The following is a 19,516-nucleotide window of genomic DNA, read 5'->3' on the forward strand; positions in this document are numbered from 1 at the left end:
GAGCAGGTGCCCATCAGTGTCTGTGTTCTTCCCTCTCCCCAGAAAATCAGACTCCCCCAGTGAGGAGGCAAAGTTCCCCCTTCCTGGTCCTCGCCTTCCTCTTGTTTCTGAAATTGACCTCAGGCCTCCTGAAGAAAAGGTTGGCGGTTCCTCCCTTCAGGGCACCTGGGTTGTAGTGAACACGGAACTCACACAGGTTCCTTTCAGAGCTTATGGAACGCTGGCCCTGGAAGGGGGGGCTCGGCCTGCCCTCGTCGCTGTCTATGCCCCAGGCTCCAGCTCTGCGTGGTCACATGGGAGGAGGCACGGCTCCTTATGAGGGAAAGAGGAGGTCTCCAAGTCCCATTCCTCTTGCCGAGGGCCCCCAGCTGCCCAGAGGTGGAGGACAAAGGTCCAGTGTGTGACCTTGGACAGGCGGCCTCCCCTCTAGGAATCTCAGTTTCCTCATCTCTAAAATGGGGTGATGCTAAGGAACGGTCAGATGACATTTGGAAGGTCCTGGCGAGGGGGCTGCGAGTGCCTCAGGAAGCATGGAGGCAGGTATGTGGCGATTTTCTAGAAGACACTAAGGTATGCAGAGATTCAGTCTCTAGCTAGAGCTCTTTTCTTCCCAGGAAAGTATAAAACTGCCTGCCTGCCTTCCACAAATTAAGGGCTTATGTGTCCAAAAACAACAACACAGACTTGCTCTTGTGGGTCTTAACTCCTCCCACTGAATTCAAGCTCCCCGTTTCAGATATGAGTCAACTGAGGCACAGAGAGGTAAATTCCCCGCTCTGAGTGACAGAGCCCAGGTGGCCCCCACAGCCTGATGCAGTTGTGTGGCTTTGAAAGGGGTTTTTCCCAGGACCCTCCCCTGACCTAGGCCTCCACCCTTTGCTCCCTCATCCCAGACTCAGTGAAGTACCTGGAGTGCTCGGCCCTCACCCAGAGAGGCCTCAAAACCGTCTTTGACGAGGCGATCCGGGCCGTCCTGTGTCCCCAGCCCACGCGGCCGCAGAAGCGCCCCTGCAACATCCTCTAGGGTAAGAGTCCCTCCCCCATGGCCTCAAGACCCCGTCCACTCCACACCACCACCACACAGTAGGCTCCCGCCGGCAGGCGTCATCCAGCCACTGCTCAGTGGCGCTGGGTTTCACTGGGAGTGGCAGTTAGGGCAGGAATGGGAAGGGAAGTGGCCTCAGTTTCCCCATTTGCCTGAGCCAGTCCAGCTCAGTGAGCCCGGTTCCCGGAAGAAAGGTCAAGGTCTGAGAAAACGCCAGGTTACTGAGCTCCCACTCTGCTGGCCCTGCAGGAAGGTGGGAGGAGAAGGGATGGAATGATGCCTCAGTCTCCATTCCTAGGAGAGCTCAGTCCAGCGAGGGAGACCTGACACCTGCATACAGGGGCAGAGGCAGGAAAGACTGAGCTGTGAGACTGTTGGAGCAGAAGGGTGGAGAGTACTTGGTGTGGCGGGACTAGCAGGGGGGCAGTCCTGGGGGGAGGGACAACCTTGAGCAAAAACCGGGAGGTGAGAATGAGCCGTCTGCCAGCAAAGCTGGCTGTAGATCTTGCTTTTCCCCAAATTCTCACCCTCTGCCTGTCTGCTTTCCAGGTTGCAACCAGTCCTCCCAGCCAGATGGTTCTGACCCTCCAAGGCCCCCACTCAAAGCCTGACGGTGCCCTGGCTGGCCATGCTGTCCCCTCCCTGTGGCGTTTCTTAGCAAATGGTTGCAGAGCTTGGTTGATCATCTTCTCTGTGCTGGACGCCCCCTTGGGCCCAAAGGTGTGAATTTGTAGGTGCTGCGTGCCGATGCCCTCATGCTACTGCCTTCCCAGGGGCAAGAGGGGAGCCCCAGGACTCAATAAGCCACCCCTGCATTGCTGTGGTCAGTGCCACATGGCAGCGTCTACCCATTTACTCATATCTCACCTGACGCCTGAATCCCCTCCAGAAACCTTGGTCCAGATGATTGTTGGCCACCATTTGTATAACTTCAGAAACGGGTCTCTTACTCCTACTGAGACAGTCTACTCCAATACTGATGGCCCAGCTTGTCTGGAAGTTCTGCTGAGCTAAAATGAGGGTCTCAGAAGTTTGTCCCTCTGGTCTTAGTTCTTCTTTTGAGACAAGATCAAAACAAACCAGATTTTCTCAATCTCTGTGGGCATCTGCCCAGCCAGACAAAAGCCTGGGTCCAGCTGACTCCTGCGTCTCTCAAGTCTTTCTTCTCCACTCACAGGATCCTGAGCTGCATTTACCTGTGAGAGTCTTAAACTTTCAGACCCTGCCAGTCAGGACTTTGGCTACTGCAAACGAAAAACCCAATTCAACCTGCTTAAGCAGAAAATAAATTTATTGATTCACGTTTGGAAATATCATGACTTTAGGTACAGCATAATCAGGGGGCTCAAATGACGTCAGCAGGGCTCGGTTTCCTGCACCTCTTTGTTCTGTTTTCTGCTGTCTGGTTCATTCTTAGGAAGGTGACTCTCAGGACTTCACCCTTCCAGGTTCAAGTTCAACAAAAAAAAGAGCAAGTGTTTGCCCAGGCAAAGTTCTAATTAAAGTTTGCTCTGATTGGACCAGCTCAGGGTCTGATTGGACCCTTTCAACCAATCATATTTGGCAGCTAGATGCTGTGCTCTCATTGGCCAGGCCTGGACTACTTGTTAGCTAGAGCAAGGAGTGGGGACAACCCTGACAAATCACTACAGCAGGGTAAAGGCCTTGGTCCCCAATGGAGACCCAGAGCCTTGCTGGAATTTGAGAATACGGATGTGGGGCATCCAGAAATCCCCACCTCTACTCCTAAAGGTCACAGGAGAGTGTCCCAAAAGTGTAAGGAAGCATTGCCAGTTCCAGCAGGTACTAACTAAAGGTCAGTTTCTTTAGATGAAAGGTGGGGCCGTTGTAAAGATTTAAAAAGTTCATCCATAAAGCACAGCGGTTCCTGGTATGGAGTTGGTCTCCTTAGCGTTTCTCAATTTCCCAATGCCAGACTTGCAAATCCAGTGGACGATTACGCATCTCTTTCTAAACTTCATCCATTTATTCAACACACAATTATTGAGCACCCAGTCTGTGTCAGATACTGTTCTAGGTGGGGGGCACGTGGCACCCAGGTGTGGGGATTCAGTTCATTACCTAGTGGGCTGACACTCTAGAGAGGCTAAAATAAAGGAATAAAAAAAGAGACATAAGACCTTGTCCCTTGTCGCTGACAGCTCAGAAGTGCCCCAATGCCCAGCCAGTGAAATGCTTTGGGTCTCTGTTTTCTGCTCTCCCAGTGTCCCGGCCACCCCCGCTGCCCCCAAAGTCCTGAAGTTCTGAGGCAGGACCTTCCAGCTCACTGGCTCCCAGGAGCCTCACCTTCTTGAAAGGGCCCGGGTCAGGGGGTGAGGGTGGAACCCTACGGCCTTGATTACTTTTAGCTCAGATGAGTCTGTTATGTTTTAAAGGTTACTTCTATGAAACAAATAAAAAACACATGAAAACCAACACATACACGACATAAACACAGATGTGGTGGGTCAGAGCCCACACCTGAATCCATTCAATGTTTAAAAGCCCTGAGGCGTCCCCTCTGGTCAACTAGAGTCCAAGGGGAGTCTCTTTTTGCGCCCTGCTCTTCCTGGGTCCTGTAACCCATGGCCTGAGACACCTGGCCACACCCCGCCCCCTTCTCTCCTCCTGCACTCATATCCCCACTGTCAGACTGAACTCTCATTTCCTCAAAGCCACATTCACCCTTCTTGCACTCTGAGGATTTTGCACAGCTGTTCTGGTCTCCTTTCCTAGAAAAACTTCCTCTGCTCCTTGAACTTCCCTGCACGCCAAGGGTGGGCTTCTTCCCCCGAACCTACCCCAGTGGACACAGTCCTTGCTTTATTTCAATAATAACGTCCGTAAATACATTCTCTCACCATTGTGGGGGTCTCACCTAGCACATATTATCTCATTTAATCCCCCTACTAGCCTTCCAAGGTAGGTACAAACAGCTCTTTTTTTGCAGAGAAGGAAATGGAGACACAGGAGGGCACAGGAGTTAGAGAGCTCAACCCACTAAGGCAACGCTCCGTTTTTCCACCCTCTACCACTACACCCATCCTCCTTGCGAATAGACTCCTAGCTTCATGCAAAGCAGCAATGCATCTAGCCCCAGACAAAAATACTTGTTTTCCCAGCCTGCTTTGCAGCTGGGGGTTCCAAGATCGCACAGTTCTGGCCAACAAGACATAAGTGAAAGTCAGCTGGAGAGGTGGCATCCGTGAAAGTTTTTGTTTTCTTCTATAAAAAATGATCGACCCAGCTGCGCTGCCCTTTGTCTTGTCCCTTTCCCTGTCTTGAACACTAATAAGATGTCTGGAGCTGTAGCAGCCATCTTGCAAACTTGAAGCACAAGCATGAAGATACAAGCTAACATGCTAAGAATAGAGGAACAGAAAGATAAAAGGAGCCTGGATCTTTGACAACATTGGTGGGCAGCTGAACCAAAGCCAATGGCTGCCTTATTATGGGAACAAAATGAAAACGAAACTATTAATACCTATTTGTTTACTCGCTGTTGGTCAGGATTTCTGTTACTGTCAGCTGACGGCATTTGTCACAGGTCTTAGGACTCCTAGCCTTGTGCTCTTTCCAACGTATCACTGTGCCCAGCAGTTACCAGTTAGGGGGTGAGTCACTTGTTTCTGCTCTGCAAATTGGCTGAGGACCAGAGGCCCTTTCGATAGGAAAGAGTAACCTGTTTTGAAACAGGAAGAACTGTTGGTTGCGGGCAGGAGCTGACAACAGGGTGATTCAAGGACCCACCCACCCAGTCCAACGTGGCCCCTTGCTATGCAATCATCACGTGGCGGGCAGGAAAGCACTGGCCAGATAAGACTACTTCATTTAGGGCTCTCCATCACGGAGCCTGGCTTCTCCTTGTTTCTTCTTCCAAAGCAGAGGTCTGGGGGTCCCCCCGGCTCCTCCCATTCCTTCAAGCCCGCATTCACTCGTCGCCAAACCTGGACAAGTCTGCCTCTACAAATCTGTGAAACCCATCTCCTCACCTGGCCCACTGCTGCTGCCTGCTCTAGGCCTTGCATTTCGTCTCTGGACAGTAGTTACAGCCTCCTTTCTGGCCTCCTGCCTCCACTCCCTCCGCTGACACTCCAGCCTCCACCAGGCAACTGCGGGATCTTCCTCATTAACAAACACATTTGCCACTCAGATGTCTCAATGGACTCCTGTTGCCTTCAAAAATGCTTAAACGGCATCGATTCATTCCATCGTGTAATCATTCAGCAAGCAGGTATTGAGACTATGTGCCAAACACAGGGTTTGAGGGTGGGTTGAGCATAGGCCTGCTCTTAGGAGTTCACAGCCCAATGGGGAGCTGCCACATCTTCAAAGAGCCCCGAAAAATGTCCAAATGTCCCTTCTGCTTGGATGGCTCACCATGACCCTAGCAAGTACCTGATACATGCTGTATAAATGTTTGTTGTTAATGTCAATGAATAAGCAGGTGAAAGAATGGACTTTAATGGAGAGAGAACCAACCCTTCCAGTGACCCCGCTGAGCCCAACCTTCCCGCCATCCTTGCCAAGGCACCAGTCATGGGCATGAGCCATCTTGGATGTGCTAGCCCAGTCGAGTCCGAGAATGAATGTAGCCCCAGCCAACATCATGTGGAGCCGAAGAGCCACCCAGCTGAGCCCAGCCTCCCACCGTCATGAGAGATGATAAAATGATATACTGAAGCAATTTTCCAACAAGTTTTTTCTGACTTTGGGAGGCCTAAGTTCCTGCTGCCTTTTCCTTTGATCTTTCACCTCTCCTTCCTATCCTCTTTATTCCCACACTGCCCAAGAAATGTTCACCAGTGGGGTCATTTGACTTCAGCCAGGCTTCATTGGTTGTGGGAAGCAGGGCACGGTAGGCTCAGTGGAGGGAGATAGAGATCTAGGATGGTTCTAGAAGACTTCTGAAAGCCTCAAGGGAGGTGACACAATGAGCAGTCATCTGTATAATCTGAAGTTCAACTCAGTTCCCATGTATTAACCATGCTCTGTGTCGAAACTGTGCCAGGAGCTGGAGGTAAAGAGAGGAGTGAGACCCAGCCCTCTGCTCCCCAGGGGCTCAGAGGCCAGTGGGAGAGACAGACGTGTAAGTCAATACCCGCCATGTGGTGTGATCTACATACCACGGAAGGTGTATTTAGTATAGAAAGGAAGAGACTCTGGCCTCATGGTGCCGGTGCCGAGGTAGAGAGGTTTCCGCTCCCTCCACCTTGCTGAAAAGCAGCCATGACGATAAGGAGAACGTGAAACAGAAACACAAACTCGCATCTTTAAAGAAACCAGGAGACACCTGTGAGCCCAAACCACAGCACCCAAGCAGAAGAGCAGATGGAGGTGTGGTAAATGATTAAACAGAACCTCCGAAAGGCAAACGGAACTGCCTGCTGTTCCGTGACGAGGTGGGCGGGGAGGTTTGGAGATGGAAGAGATGCAAATCAACTGGCCTTGCAGAACCCCAGGGAGGCTCCCGGGTTGGGGACCCAGACACCACAGGTGCCAAGGCAGGAGGCTGAAAGCAGGGGGGTTGTTTGGAAGTCTGTTTAAGGAGCTGTTAGATTCCAGGTCTTCCACTCTGCACTTTGAAGCTGTGGGACCATTCCTTCCCAACGCGGGCAGGAAAAATCCAGCCAGAGAGCTCTGGACCCAAGGCCACTGGCTACTGAGCGGGCGGGGGCGAGGCTGTAGACTGATTATTGGGGGTGTCGCAGATTTGATGATGCTTAGCAGGTATTACTCCCTCCCGATAAACACACACCTGGGGAGGAGCGTACTTCAGTTCTCCAACGATGCTGGCCTTGGTCATGTGACTTGCTTTTGGCCAGTGGGTTGTTAGCATATGTATCACAAGGAGAGACCCGAGTGTGTCTGTGCCCTTGGGCATGCTCTCTTGTGCTGACAAAAGTACATGCCCTGATAAGCCTGCTGGCTCAGAGAGTATAAAAGTAGTACCCCTGGGAACTGCTGCTGTAGAAGGAAATTAACTAATTCCATTCTTGCAGCAACCCTATGTAGTAGGTATTTAAAATGGAGGAACTAAGGCTCAGAGAGGTTAAGTCACAGATCCAAGGTCACACAGCAATAAATGACAAAGCTGAGGTTCAACCCCAGTAGGACCCAGCAGGGACTGATGAAGCAGAGGACACCCTGAAAGGGGTCTCCAGTGACAAAGCCCCAGGAGCTGGGCTGGGAAAGTATTTTGGCTCATCTCATCTTATTTGAGAGGACAGACCACAGCATCTGTAGTGGAGGCCTCCATCCTGCACTGTGGTTGGCTCTGGCCTAAGCATTGCAGGGGAGAGGAGGCTCTGTCCTGGCTTCAGGGACGGGAGGAGCCTGAGCCCCAGCTCCTGGAAAACCACCTGTCTGATAGTGGAGGCCCACTTTCTGCCCTTGGGGTGCCTTCCAGTCTGAGGGTGGAGACATGGCCCTAGTTTTGAGGAAGCCAAGGTGTGATGGGAGAGACATAGCATTGTCCTATCTTGGGGAGTCAGGCCAGGCAGCCCCTCCAGGTTACAAGGCAGACATGACAACACTGAAATGCTGGGTTCAGGCCTGAGGTTAGAGGCACTCACACTCCAGGAACTCAATGCCCAGCAGGGCTGGGCCACCCCACGGTTCCCAGACACCCAGCATCCCCTGATCCCCAAAGCTCACAGGTATAAAGTTGCACTTCCTCTTTCTGCCCTGCCACTCCCAGAAGGAGGGGCTGATCAGGGTCACTTCTGCTCTTGGATGGCTCCTGGGTGGGAGTTGTGTTGGTGTCTAACTCAGGTCACACCTGCCCCCAGCCTGGTACTCAGAACCCCTCCGGCGTCCAGCAGATGCTCAGCAGGGCACAGTCTCCCCTCCTCCCACCATCCTGCCTGCTAACCGCCCATCTCTCTTCTTTTCTTCATTAAACATGCAGCAAATGCCTACTGTGCCAGGCCGATGCCAGGCCTGGGGACAGAATGAGGAACCACAGTCTTCCCCTCCAGAGCTCACAGACCAGCACAGAGAACACAGGTCCCTGAGCTGAGTCTTGATGAGCTCAGATTAGAGGCCATGTGGGGGTGGGAGCTCTGGGAAGTCTCAGGGAGGGGCCTAGTTAACCCAGGGCAGGGATGGCTCAGGAGGAAGCACTGGATAGAGGACTTATATGTGGGGATGAGCTGGTGTGAGACAGAGTGTGTGTGTGTGGGAGTGGGGTGGGGGGTGTGAACAGCCTGTGCAAAGGCCCTGAAGAGAACACACACTCACTGGGTCCTGACTGGTGAGCCTTTGAAAAACATGAATCAGGTCACCAACTCCTGTGCTCACACCCTGTGAGGCTCCCAACCCAACCAGACTCAGACAACAGGCCCTACATGGTCTGACATGGTGGCCTCCCCACCTCCCTCCTTTCTAGCCATACCAGTCTCCTCCCTGTCCTTCAAACACACAAGCTTGTCCTCACCTCCCCTTTCCTCTGCCTGGGGGCTCTTCCCCAGGCATTTGCTCATTCTCTTTCACTGCTTCAGAGAGGCCTTCTGAGCTCACCCATCCAATGGTGAATGAAAGACTGACTGAACGAACAAATGAATGAATGAATGAATGAATGAGGCTGGGTGTGCCTGGAGCACAGGTAGGCAAGGGAAATCAGCAGAGGAGGAGACAGGGACAGGTGGCAAGGCTGGAATGGTATAAAGCCTGGTGGGTGAAGAGAAGCCACAGGACGCCTTGGGCAGTGCCACAGAACCCCTCCCTCGCTCCCAGGAGCTGCCTCAGAGCTCGCATACTCCTCATGAGCTTATACAGACAGAAGACTGAGGCCTGGAAGAAGGGCCTTGGAAGGACAGCGTCGAGGCGCTGGGGACTCCAGGTGCAAGCACATGTGTCCTGGGACCCACTGTGCGCTGCAGCAGCCCGGATGGCAGGCACTTCTGGAAAAACTGGATTCCTGGTTCTTTGAAGACCTACTCCATAGAGACCTAGGGACCAAGCAGGTGCAGCCCTGGTCCTGAGGAATGGGGCCTGGACGGTGCCTGGCACACAGCCGATGCTCAATATAGACTCATTTCCTTCCTCCTGCCCTTGCCTGACGGCTACCCGCTTGCCCTCCTGAGAAGGGGTCAGGCCGCTTGGTGGCAAGGTGCTTGAGAGGACACCTTTGGCACAGGCTGTTGGGTTTCTCCACTCCCTGGCTGTGTGATCTGAGTAAACTGCTCTCCCTCTCTGACCCCAGCTTCCTTATCTGTACACTGGATGCGCTAACTCTGCTTACCACGGTGGGTGTGGCTGAGAATGTGCGTGAAGCGGCAGCTACAGTATTAACAACAAGAGCCTTCATTACTGATTGACCGTTAGGGGTTTGTAATGCTCCCCTTGAGAGAGGATCTTAGGATTGATTTAGTCTAACCACCCGTGACCCGGATGAGGAAACTGAGACCTAGAGTGGGGACACCGTGCCCAAGGTGCCGTGGCCAGTCAGCACAAGCCGGGGCGCAGTGTCAGGAGCAGCCAGGCCTGTGCTCAGGCCCCAGGCAGAGTATCTTAAACCCAGGGGCCAAACCTGCCACTGCCCGCTTGTAGGCAGCCTGCCAGCTAAGAACGGCTTTTACAGATGACCATTTGCAACTGATTTGATGAGGGGAAAAACGAACTCTGAACTCCAAGAAAGCCAAATGTTATCCCCTGCAAAAGGATTCTATTCTTCTCAGCAGTAGACGTGTATTACAAAAGCTTGTTGTCAATTACTATTATTCTATTTTGAATTTTGTCAATTTACAAAGGATAGACATTTGTTTTCTCCTGTATCACGTCTTTGAGTTTGCCTCCTAGACTTCAGAGCCTGCCGTGTTTATTCTTTACCTTGTCATTCCATGCCTCACCCTGCCCGGTGCCTTCAGACTCAACCAGTCTCAGAACTAACGACCCCCACCTGGCCTTCCTCTGTGGCTAGTGTCTAGCTTGTGGCTGGCGAATAGGACTTTGGACTCCCAGTCCAGTGCTCACCCCATACTCCCAGGCCTCTTGGTGACACTGCTCAACCCCACACCCACCTGGCCTCTGGACCCAGCTGTCACCCTGGGGGATGTGTGCCTTGGTGGTCTGGGGGGTTGCGTCTGGCCCCTGGCTCTCAGCCCCTAGCTCCCCTGAGCACCACACTTCTCTCAACCCCCTGTGGGAGCCAAGGCCAGCGTGGGTGGCTGAAATCTCCCCGGTAACAGGGCCTGCCCCCCACCCCCAACCTCCTCCCCTACCCTGCTGTCCCTCCTCCCTCACCCCAGCACCTGCTCTCCGGCCCCTCAGCCCCTCCTCCCAGCCCCTCCCTCACCCCCATTCCTGCTCCCTCGTTCCCTGGCTCTCCATGTCACCATCTGTGGCACAATCCTTCTCTGTCACTCTCCCTGCCACCCCCTCCTTCTCCTTCCTCGCTCTCTATTCCTGCCTCTCTCCGCATCTCTCCCTCTCGCCCCTTCTCTCGCTCTCTTTCCTCCTCCTTCTCTTCTCCCTGTCACGCATTTCGCATCACTCCCCCTCATTCTGGCTTTCCACCCACTCACTGTTCTCTCTCTCTCTCTCTCTCTCTCTCTCTCTCTCTCTCTCTCTCTCTCTCTCTCTCTCTCCCCACCTCCGACTGACACCCCTTTTCCCTGTATCTCTATTGGCTCCTTATAGTCCTCTGGTCCCCATTTCTCTTCTTTCCTTGAGAGGTTTCTTCCTCCAGCCTGACCCCGGGCTCCTGCTTGCAGAACCCCCATCTGTGCCCCTACCCTTCAGGAAGAGTCCTGGAGATGGGGGGTGACGCACCAGGCGCTGGTGGGAAGTCACGGCCGGAGACCAGATGGGAGAGGCGCTGTGGGCAGACGTGGCTACCACAGGCCTAGGAGGGGGCCCGGGCCGCAAGCGGTATAGAAGTGGGCATTGCGTGGGGATCCCAGCTACGGGGTGCTCTGGGGGCACCTGGGGACTGGGCAGGGAGACGGGGCAGCAGAATGATAACCAGCTTGGCAGCAAGAAAGGGAGCCCTCACCCCACGGGCAGGTAAGGAGGCTGGGGCCAGGGTGGGGTCCCGGAGGGTGGGGTCCTGGAGTCCCCCCTCTGCCCAGAAAGAACTTGGGAGGCTGGAGCTGGGGGCTGGGAGAGGGTGGGAAGGCTCAGGGAAAAAGGCCCTCCTGGGACCTCTTGGTGGGCTGCAGGGGTTGGGGGGACATCAATCTTGGAATTTGGTGCCATGATTCTAGAATCTTGGATTCACAGCACGGCAGTGTCAGAGCTGGAAGAAGCCAGATGCATCGTGTCACTTGGCCCTCTCGGCTCATCTGCCGGCCTTCCTGACTGAGCTCCCTGTCTGTGCTGGGCACTGTGCTCAGCACATTCCCACGTAATCTTGACAGCAAACCTGGGAGGTGGGTACGCTGGTCTTCATTTTAATAGGAGGAAACTTGAGGTCCAGAGGAGAGAAGTAACTTGCCCAAGGTCACACACAATTTGGCACCATCGCTGTGTGGCAGAGCCCAAGCCCCCAACCTTGGGCTTGTGGGTGTGTCCCTTGAGGTCAGATCCCAGGCCTGGGATGGGAGGGAGTCCGTTGACACTCACTAGCACAATCTGGGCCTCTTGGGGGGAGGCCCAGGGGAGCAGAGGGCAAGCAGAGTGCAGTCGGCCAGCAGCCTGCACTATCCAGGGCTGTTCCAGTTCCTGATTCCTCTTAGCAGGGTCAGGAGGTACTGATGGTTTAGAAGGAGGCACAACTGGGTTTGAATGCTGGCCTCCCACTCACCAGCTGGGTGACCTTGTGCAACTTACTGAACCTCTCTGAGCTTCAACTTCCTCCTCTCGAAAAACCCTCCCTCATGGGCTCTGTAAGGATTTCAGGATGTGAGTTTGAAGCCTCTACCCAGGAGCAACACCTCAGCTCACTTGGAGCTCTACTCGCTAAACTTCTTGGTCTGTCCATGATTCTCAATGTTCTGGGTATTGAGCTAGATGCTTGGGTTAAAAAAATAAATAGTTCAGGATCCCTGCACCTGAAGGCTAGCACTCTAGAGGGGCTGGGGGCAGACACATGGAGAACCACTGGGGTGTCTGGTGTCCCTGAGGTGCCATCCTAAATTGCTGTGGGGCTCAGAGCAGCCACTCACCCTCTCTGGGCCTCATCCCCTCCGTAGCCATTCTCTGAGGAGTCCGCCCCCAGCTTTCAGGCAAGCTTGTGCCAAAGATAAACCAGACAGGGAGGAAGAGTTCTTCCTCCCCCAGGATGAACTAGATCATACACAATATGCCAGCTCCTTAAAGAAAAGGTGGCACCAACATTGCAGGTCTGGCTGTCGCCTACAGAAAAATGTTATTTCCCTGCTTTTCGCGCAACCCGGCCCTTTGAACTTCAACAGGGAAGATGGGCCCAGGTAAGGGTGGGGGCAGGGCATCTGTGGGGGAGTGCCGGGCCTCCTGGACGGGCTGGGACAAAGCCAGGGCCTGGTGGGTCTGCTGTGTTCCCACCAGGGCTATGTGTGCTTGTGTGTGTGGGGTGCACATGTATGGGCTCCGGTAGGAGGGGGGCCGTCCTCAGAGCTCATGTCCAGGCTTCCGTGGGGGAGGGTATCTGTCTCTACCGCCTGGCAATCAGGTTTGCTTGCTCACTGCTCCTCTCTTGGGATGGAGCACTCTCCTTCCTCCTCCAGCGCTGGGTTGAATTTGGCCACCCTGTCGGGATGTTATAAAGAGGATCTGTGCAGAGGGAGACAGGTGGATGGATGGGTGACTTAGGGCTCCCTGGTCGAGGAAGCCAGGACGCTAAGGTCCCAGAGTCTGCAATCCCAGGTCTAAAAAGGGCTAATTCCAGCATTTTGGAACTCTAATAGTCTCTGATTCAAGGACACAGAGTCTAAAGATCTATGACTCTATACCTCAGTTCTAAGAAGCTAAAATTCTATTTTTAGGCCCCCAAGTGTCTAGGGATTTGGGTCCATGACTCTAATAGTTCAAGCAAGGAGAGCTCTGAATAGGCTGGTGGGAGAGCTGGATGCCAGCTGGGTGCCCTGAGCAGCTGTGACGCTTAGGCAAGTGCATTCCCAGGCCTAGCCTCATTCTGCCGGCCTGTGAATTGGAGGTGGATAGGGAAAGGGTCCTCCCAGCGCTGTTCCTTCCTAATGTGACCAGAGCATGTGGCCTCACCTTTGTTCTCTGTATATGCAGTGGCGATGACAGACACTAGTGTCTTCCTCATAAGACCTCATAAGATGCAGCATGTCACCAGCTTAGTCTGGAACCTGGCAATCAGGATCAGTGACAGGGAGCTGGCAGCACTGTTACAATCCCATGAGCCCACTGTTCAGATAGCCTCTCTGTTAGTGCCACTGTCCCCAGCTCAGGAGAGCTGATGAGGGTCTGGGTGATGAATGGCTTGAGGCCAGTCTGGGGGGTCTCCCCCCAAGCTTAGAGGAACAGGAAATAGGGGTGCTCTGAACCCAGCCTGGGGTATCATTAGGATGAGCCACAGCCAAGGGTTTCTTGGCCATTCTTGGCATCGCTTGCCAGGTGTTCAGAGCCCTTGGAAGCCCCAGGTCATTAGGCAGGGGCACCCAGGCACCCCTGCCCACCCAGAGGTGTTTGCTCTGAGTTGGGGTGCCTCCCCTTTCCAGGAGCTTTGCATCTCAAAGGTGATGTCCTTATGGGGCAATGTGGTCCCCAGTTCCCTCTGGAGGCATTTCAAGCCCAGTGTTGAGATGGCAGGAAGATACTGGGCATGGGGGGAGACTATTAGAAGTGGGAGGTCCAGGCCCAAAGGAGACTCCAGATTTCAGCCGTAGCCTGTCACTGGGCCTCCTGAGAGCCAGGAGTGCTGTGGAGGGAGGGTAGCAAATCCTGAGGTAGAGGCCCTTTCCCAGCAGGGCCTGAATTTCCACTGTCAGCAGTTCATCCCCCCTTTGGATTAAGATTTGTCCACTCTGGTTCCTCTGGTTCATTTCACGCCTCCAACACTGATGTGGAGCTTATTCTTGTGTGAAAGGGACAGGTAGGGGATGGGGAAAAGGTTCAAAGTTGAATAAGAGCGTCTCCACACCGCAGGACAGTCGAGTCTAGCAGGGAAGGCAGGAGTCCTCATCATGTATGGGAGACACGAAAGGTGCTAACAAAGTAAGTGGAGATGCAGCTTCCCACTGCACCATCGAGCAGCTCTTACACTTCAAGACCCATCTGAAATGCCCTCTTCTCAGGGAAGCCTGGCCTGCTGGTGCAGGGGCAAGAGGCTATTCTTGTGCCTTCCTCCAGTGTATTGTGAATTTCTCCACCACAAGTCTCGCTCTGTGGGGAGAAGGGGTCCCAGCCACTCAACCCCCAGCAGATCATAGCCAATCATCCTGGGCAGGGCCTTTGTGGGCACACAGTGGATGGGCCAGACTGAGAAGGTCCCCAAGGGCTTGGACCCCCAGGGGAGGGGATACCCCTGAACCTGTGGTTCTTAATCTGATGAAAGCTGTGGATTCTGCCCAGAAAAGACACGAACTCGTTAACTTTCATCAGAGTTTTAGGGGGTCACGGATGCGCTAAAGTTCATATAGAGACCTGGGTTCAAGGTTAAGGACCTGTAATCTGCAGCAGTATTTTTAAATGTGAGGGCTGAGACCTGTTGCTGGGTGTCTTAGTCTGTTCCGGCTGTTATAACAGATTACCACAGACCAGGGGGTGTAAAAACAACAGAAATTTATTTCTCACAGTTCTGGAGGCTGGAAGTCCAAGATCAAGGTGCTGGCACCTTTGGTGTCTGGTGAGGGCCTACTTCCTGGTTCATAGACGGCCATATTCTCATTGTGTCCCTACAGGGCAGAAGGGGCAAGGGAGCTCCCGGGGGTCTCCTTTAAAAGGGCACTAATCCCATTCACAAGGGCTCCACCTCATGATCTAATTACCTCCCAAAGTCCTACCTCCTAATACCATCACACTGGAGGTTAGGATTTCAACATACGAATTTGGTGGGGGGACACATTCAGTCTATAGCAGTGGGTGATTCACTTAGGCCTCTGCCAGCTGGGGCCATCATATATAAAAAGGGCAAGTGTGATTTTGTGAAACCTTATGACTTCATTGGGTTGCCATGTAAAACGCACTGGCCTCAAAAATATTTGAAAAACACTGGTGTACAGACAAGGGCTTATGATGTCATCGGCTGACTGAATGATCAACTCATTCCTTTACTGGACATTTGTGGAGTACTCGCATGGTGCACAGGTAAAGGGACAGAGTGGGGCACAGGCCAGTGCTGGTCCCTGCCCTTTGGAGCCAGACAAGCTTATTTCCCACACTACACCCTAGCTATGGGATACAGGGCGGTCACTCCACCTCTCTGAGACTCAGTTCCCTCATCTGAGAAATGGGGCTACCTTGCCGGCCTGTGCACAGTGAATGAGCTGGTGCATGTCAAAGTCTGTCCGGATGATGCACAATAAGTCACCAAGTTCAGTGTGATGGGGGAGGGGCAGCTGAGGAAAAGCCATCCTCTGTTATGACCCCGTTGTCTCCTCCCTCCTCCAGGCTAACAGCTGGCTGCTGACTGCCCTCCCTTCAGCCATGGACACACCCGGCTATCCTTCATTGGTGCCCACGACCTTGCAAACTGGGAATGCCTCTTCCGCCTGGCCCCTGGATGCCCCCTTGGGAAACATGTCCGTGGCCCCAAGCACGGCGGGGCTGGCCGTCCGCGGTGTCCTGATCCCACTGGTCTACTTGGTGGTGTGCGTGGTGGGTCTGCTGGGCAACTCACTGGTTATCTACGTGGTCTTGCGACACACAGCCAGCTTGTCCGTCACCAACGTCTATATCCTCAACCTGGCGCTGGCCGATGAGCTCTTCATGCTGGGGCTGCCCTTCCTGGCGGCCCAGAATGCCCTGTCCTACTGGCCCTTCGGCTCCCTCATGTGCCGCCTGGTCATGGCCGTGGACGGCATCAACCAGTTCACCAGCATCTTCTGTCTCACGGTCATGAGTGTGGATCGCTACCTGGCGGTGGTACATCCCAGCCGCTCGGCCCGCTGGCGCACGGCCCCGGTGGCCCGCGCCGTGAGCGCGGCTGTCTGGGTGGCCTCCGCAGTGGTGGTCCTGCCCGTGGTGGTCTTCTCGGGTGTGCCCCGGGGCATGAGTACCTGTCACATGCAGTGGCCTGAGCCGGCGGCGGCCTGGCGAGCGGGTTTCATCATCTACACGGCTGCGCTGGGTTTCTTTGGGCCACTGCTGGTCATCTGTCTCTGCTACCTGCTCATTGTGGTCAAGGTGCGCTCGGCAGGAAGGCGGGTGTGGGCACCGTCGTGCCAGCGGCGGCGGCGCTCCGAGCGCAGGGTCACGCGCATGGTGGTGGCCGTGGTGGCGCTCTTCGTCCTCTGCTGGATGCCTTTCTATGTGCTCAACATCATCAACGTGGTATGCCCGCTGCCCGAGGAGCCCGCCTTCTTCGGCCTCTACTTCCTGGTGGTGGCGCTGCCCTATGCCAACAGCTGTGCCAACCCCATCCTGTATGGCTTCCTCTCCTACCGCTTCAAGCAGGGCTTCCGCCGGGTCCTGCTGCGGCCTTCCCGCCGTGTGCGCAGCCAGGAGCCCCCGGTGGGGCCTCCAGAGAAGACAGAGGAGGAGGAGGAGGAGGAAGATGGGGAGGAGGGTGGGGAGAAGGGGGCGGGGAAGCAGGGGGAGGGGAAGGAGATGAATGGCTGGGTCAGCCAGATCACACAGCCTGGCACCAGTGGGCAGGAGCGGCCGCCCAGCCGCATGGCTGGCAAGGAGCAGCAGTTCCTACCCCAAGAGCCCTCAGCTGGGGAAAAGTCGGGCACACTGCACATCAGCTGTCTGTAGGGGTCTGTGGAGGGCCAGGGTAGCTCGAGGACAGGGCAGAAGCTGTGGATGAGCCTAGGTGCCCCAGGTGCCAGGGGCCCGTGATGGGATGTTCCGATCCCATTGCTACCGAAACTCACCGCGTGACCTCGGAGAGGCCATTTCCCTTCGCCGTTTCCCTTCTCTGAGCCTCGTGTTCTCCTCTGGGACTCAGGGATGGAAATAATTGGCCTAGACGAGCTCTGCTGGATGAAAAGACTGGAGGAACTTCCTGGCGGGGCTGCCCTTCCTGAGCAGGCCCAGGTTAAGGCCCAGGTGCAGACTGGCCATCCTCTTCAGAGACAGACATCCTCATGGATTGATCTGGATCTTGGCCCTCAGAGCGATAAACCGAGCCGGGGTGTCCTGGGCTCAGAGTCAGGTTCATAGGAAAGGGACTGGGGCCCGGTTCACAGGGACCTGGACCAGGGCCCCAAATAGAAGAAAGACTTACCCCATGGGGAAGAGGGGTGTGAGATTTCTGACACCCCTATCAACTCTCCCTTACTTGCTACAAGGCCTTGAGCCAGCTCTTCTCTCTGGGCCACAGGCCTCACCTGCTGAGCAACCCAATATCCTCCAAGCCCTCTTGGCACAGTCAGGCCAGGACCCCTGTGCTCCTGGACACGAGGTGAGGAGGTGGGTTTTCCAGGAAGTTTATTAAGTCCAGCTGCAGGTTCCCTTACTGCCCTTTCCAAGGCTTGAGTCAAATTTTGTACTTGTAATTTTGTATTGCTTTTCTTAACGAGGGACCCCAAACTGCATAAGCTTAGGCCACCCCAAGCCTAGCTCAGCCCCTTTGGAGGCCAGCCGACCAGACCCCAAAGCAGCTCACTTGGTGTCCTGTGGCTGGAGTGGAGTAGGGGTGGAAGGGTGGAGTGGAGGGGAGTGTGTCTCTGGGTCTTTGAGAGCTCTGGAAACCTCCTCAGAGGAGAAATCATCCCTGTTCCTCCCTTCGCAGTGACCAAGGCAGGGACCTGGCCCAGGCAGACTGGCATGGAAAGGCAGAGGATCTAAACAGTGCTGAGAGGAGAAGGGGGAAGAGGAGAAAGAAGAGGTAGAAGATGGAGTAGGAGGAGGGAGGAGAAGGAAGATGGAAGACAGTTCTATTCCTTGACATTGAGCTGTCCTTGGCCCCTCTGGGCTGAGCTCAGTAGCTGAATCGATGAAACTAAGTTGCCAATGCCAGGCCCAATCAGTGTCAAGGAAAGGATGACATCAGGGTAGAAAAGCAGATGCTCTAAAAGGTACAGGGCCAGCCCCCTGGAGGGCCTGCCGGTGTTGGTCAGAAGCGCCTGGCCTTGATGGCAGCCTCAGGGTAGAGCTGAGAAACAGGGTCTGACAGGTCCAGAGCAGGCCTCCCGTCTTCTAAGCTCTCCAGGGCTATAGGTTGGGAAGGCCCCGGGAAAACAAGACAAAAGGAGGCTGGAGGGGGACCACAGGCTCGGCCTGGGCTAGCCTGGACTCCATCCCACAGACGAGCTCTTAGAGCAACAGTGAGACGGGCCCTGGGGAGAGTGGTACCTCTGGCTAAATCCCCCAACCCTCCTCCCCACCAAGGGCAGAGGGTCCTCAGGGAAACCACATGAACCACACCTGGGAAATCTACATCTTCAACTCACTTCTAGATCTTGATCTACAAGCTAGCCTTGGTCTCTCTGGGCCTCAGTTTCCCTCGTAAAATGGAGGTGGTTGTCCCAGCTTGCCTGCCTCCTGGGACTGGAGGAGGAAGATGGGTCATGCTGGGTAAACGGCCACGCACACTGCAATGGGCGGGGATAGGGTGTAGAGGTGGTCCTCCTGCCAGGCTTGACCTACAGCCCCTTCTCCTTCACCAGGGACCTCTTTGTGTCCGGCCCTTGGGGATGAGGACACTTCAGGACACGACAAAGGGGGAGCTGGGGTGTCGGAAGCCAAGGATAAGAGAGGCAGAGTGTGTGGCCCCCTCAGGGGGAAGAAAGGCACAAAACCAGATGGCGCGTGGAGGCTGGAGGCCGGAGGCCCAGCCCTGTCTGGGGTTCCCCTGAGCAGGACCTGCGGTCGAGGGAAGAGGGCGCCCTGGCGTTCCTGCACTCCCCGGGCAGCCCTGCCTGCCTGATCCCTGGGGCAGCGGAACTGGCTCTGCAAGGGGGGCTGGGAGGCCCCTAGGGAAATCCTTTGCTGCTTCTACCCCCAGCTCCTGTCAATAAAGCCGGTGACACGTGACAATGGCAATGGCCCGGGGCAATTCCTTCGCCAGGCGCTGTACGTCTGGATCGGCGCGCATGAGTGGGCGTGTGTATGCGTGTCTACCTTTCTCAGGATGCGCCCTCTGTCCATCCCTCAGCTCTGCGTGCCCAGGCCTCCCCGAGTCCCAGTCCTCCACGTGACATGGAAGATGCCCTGACAAGCCTCAGCCTACAATCATAGGTCTTGATCCCAAAGGAGTAGATATGGACACTCTCCTCCCGTGTCCAAACATCAAATTTCATGGAAGAAAGTTGATTGGCTCCAACTAGGTCACATGGTAGCCCCTTGGGCCAATCACCAAAGACAAGGTGATAGAGTGCCATGATTGGCCAGGTGTGAGTCATGTGACCATCCTTCCAGCCAGAGAGAAGGTGAGACACTGTGATGGACAGTCGGGTAGGAGGTGGGAGGGGGACA

The 19,516-nt window shown here is 54.8% G+C and overlaps 2 protein-coding genes across 6 annotated transcripts in view; both read left to right on the forward strand.

The window, feature by feature from the left end:
• The window catches only part of RAC2 (Rac family small GTPase 2), a 36,503-nt gene extending 34,153 nt beyond the window's left edge, over nt 1-2,350 (forward strand). For both annotated transcript variants that reach the window (XM_081059295.1, XM_081059296.1), the window contains exons 6-7: nt 894-1,025; nt 1,595-2,350. In XM_081059295.1, the coding sequence (XP_080915421.1) occupies nt 894-1,024 (131 nt within the window). In that variant the 3' untranslated portion in view covers nt 1,025; nt 1,595-2,350. The remainder of the gene's footprint in view (nt 1-893; nt 1,026-1,594) is intronic.
• An 8,028-nt stretch (nt 2,351-10,378) lies between these two features.
• Nucleotides 10,379-19,136, forward strand: SSTR3 (somatostatin receptor 3). Of its 4 annotated transcripts, none has more exons than XM_081059969.1 (3): nt 10,379-11,053; nt 11,254-11,418; nt 15,545-19,136. In XM_081059969.1, the coding sequence occupies exon 3, from the start codon at nt 15,581-15,583 to the stop codon at nt 16,850-16,852; it is 1,272 nt and encodes a 423-aa protein (XP_080916095.1). In that variant the 5' UTR covers nt 10,379-11,053; nt 11,254-11,418; nt 15,545-15,580; the 3' UTR covers nt 16,853-19,136. The 4 variants fall into 4 exon arrangements, with proteins under 4 accessions (XP_080916095.1, XP_080916094.1, XP_080916096.1 ...); XM_081059968.1 differs by having other exon boundaries at nt 11,270-11,418; XM_081059970.1 differs by lacking the exon at nt 11,254-11,418.
• Nucleotides 19,137-19,516: the final 380 nt, after the last annotated feature.

Source organism: Rhinolophus hipposideros (genome assembly GCF_964194185.1).
Source record: "Rhinolophus hipposideros genome assembly, chromosome: 9".
NCBI lineage: Eukaryota > Metazoa > Chordata > Mammalia > Chiroptera > Rhinolophidae > Rhinolophus > Rhinolophus hipposideros.

What these genes read in the sequence shown, in the direction of transcription:
- SSTR3 (XM_081059969.1), top strand. Translation starts at nt 15,581, where the DNA reads ATGGACACACCCGGCTATCCTTCATTGGTGCCCACGACCTTGCAAACT.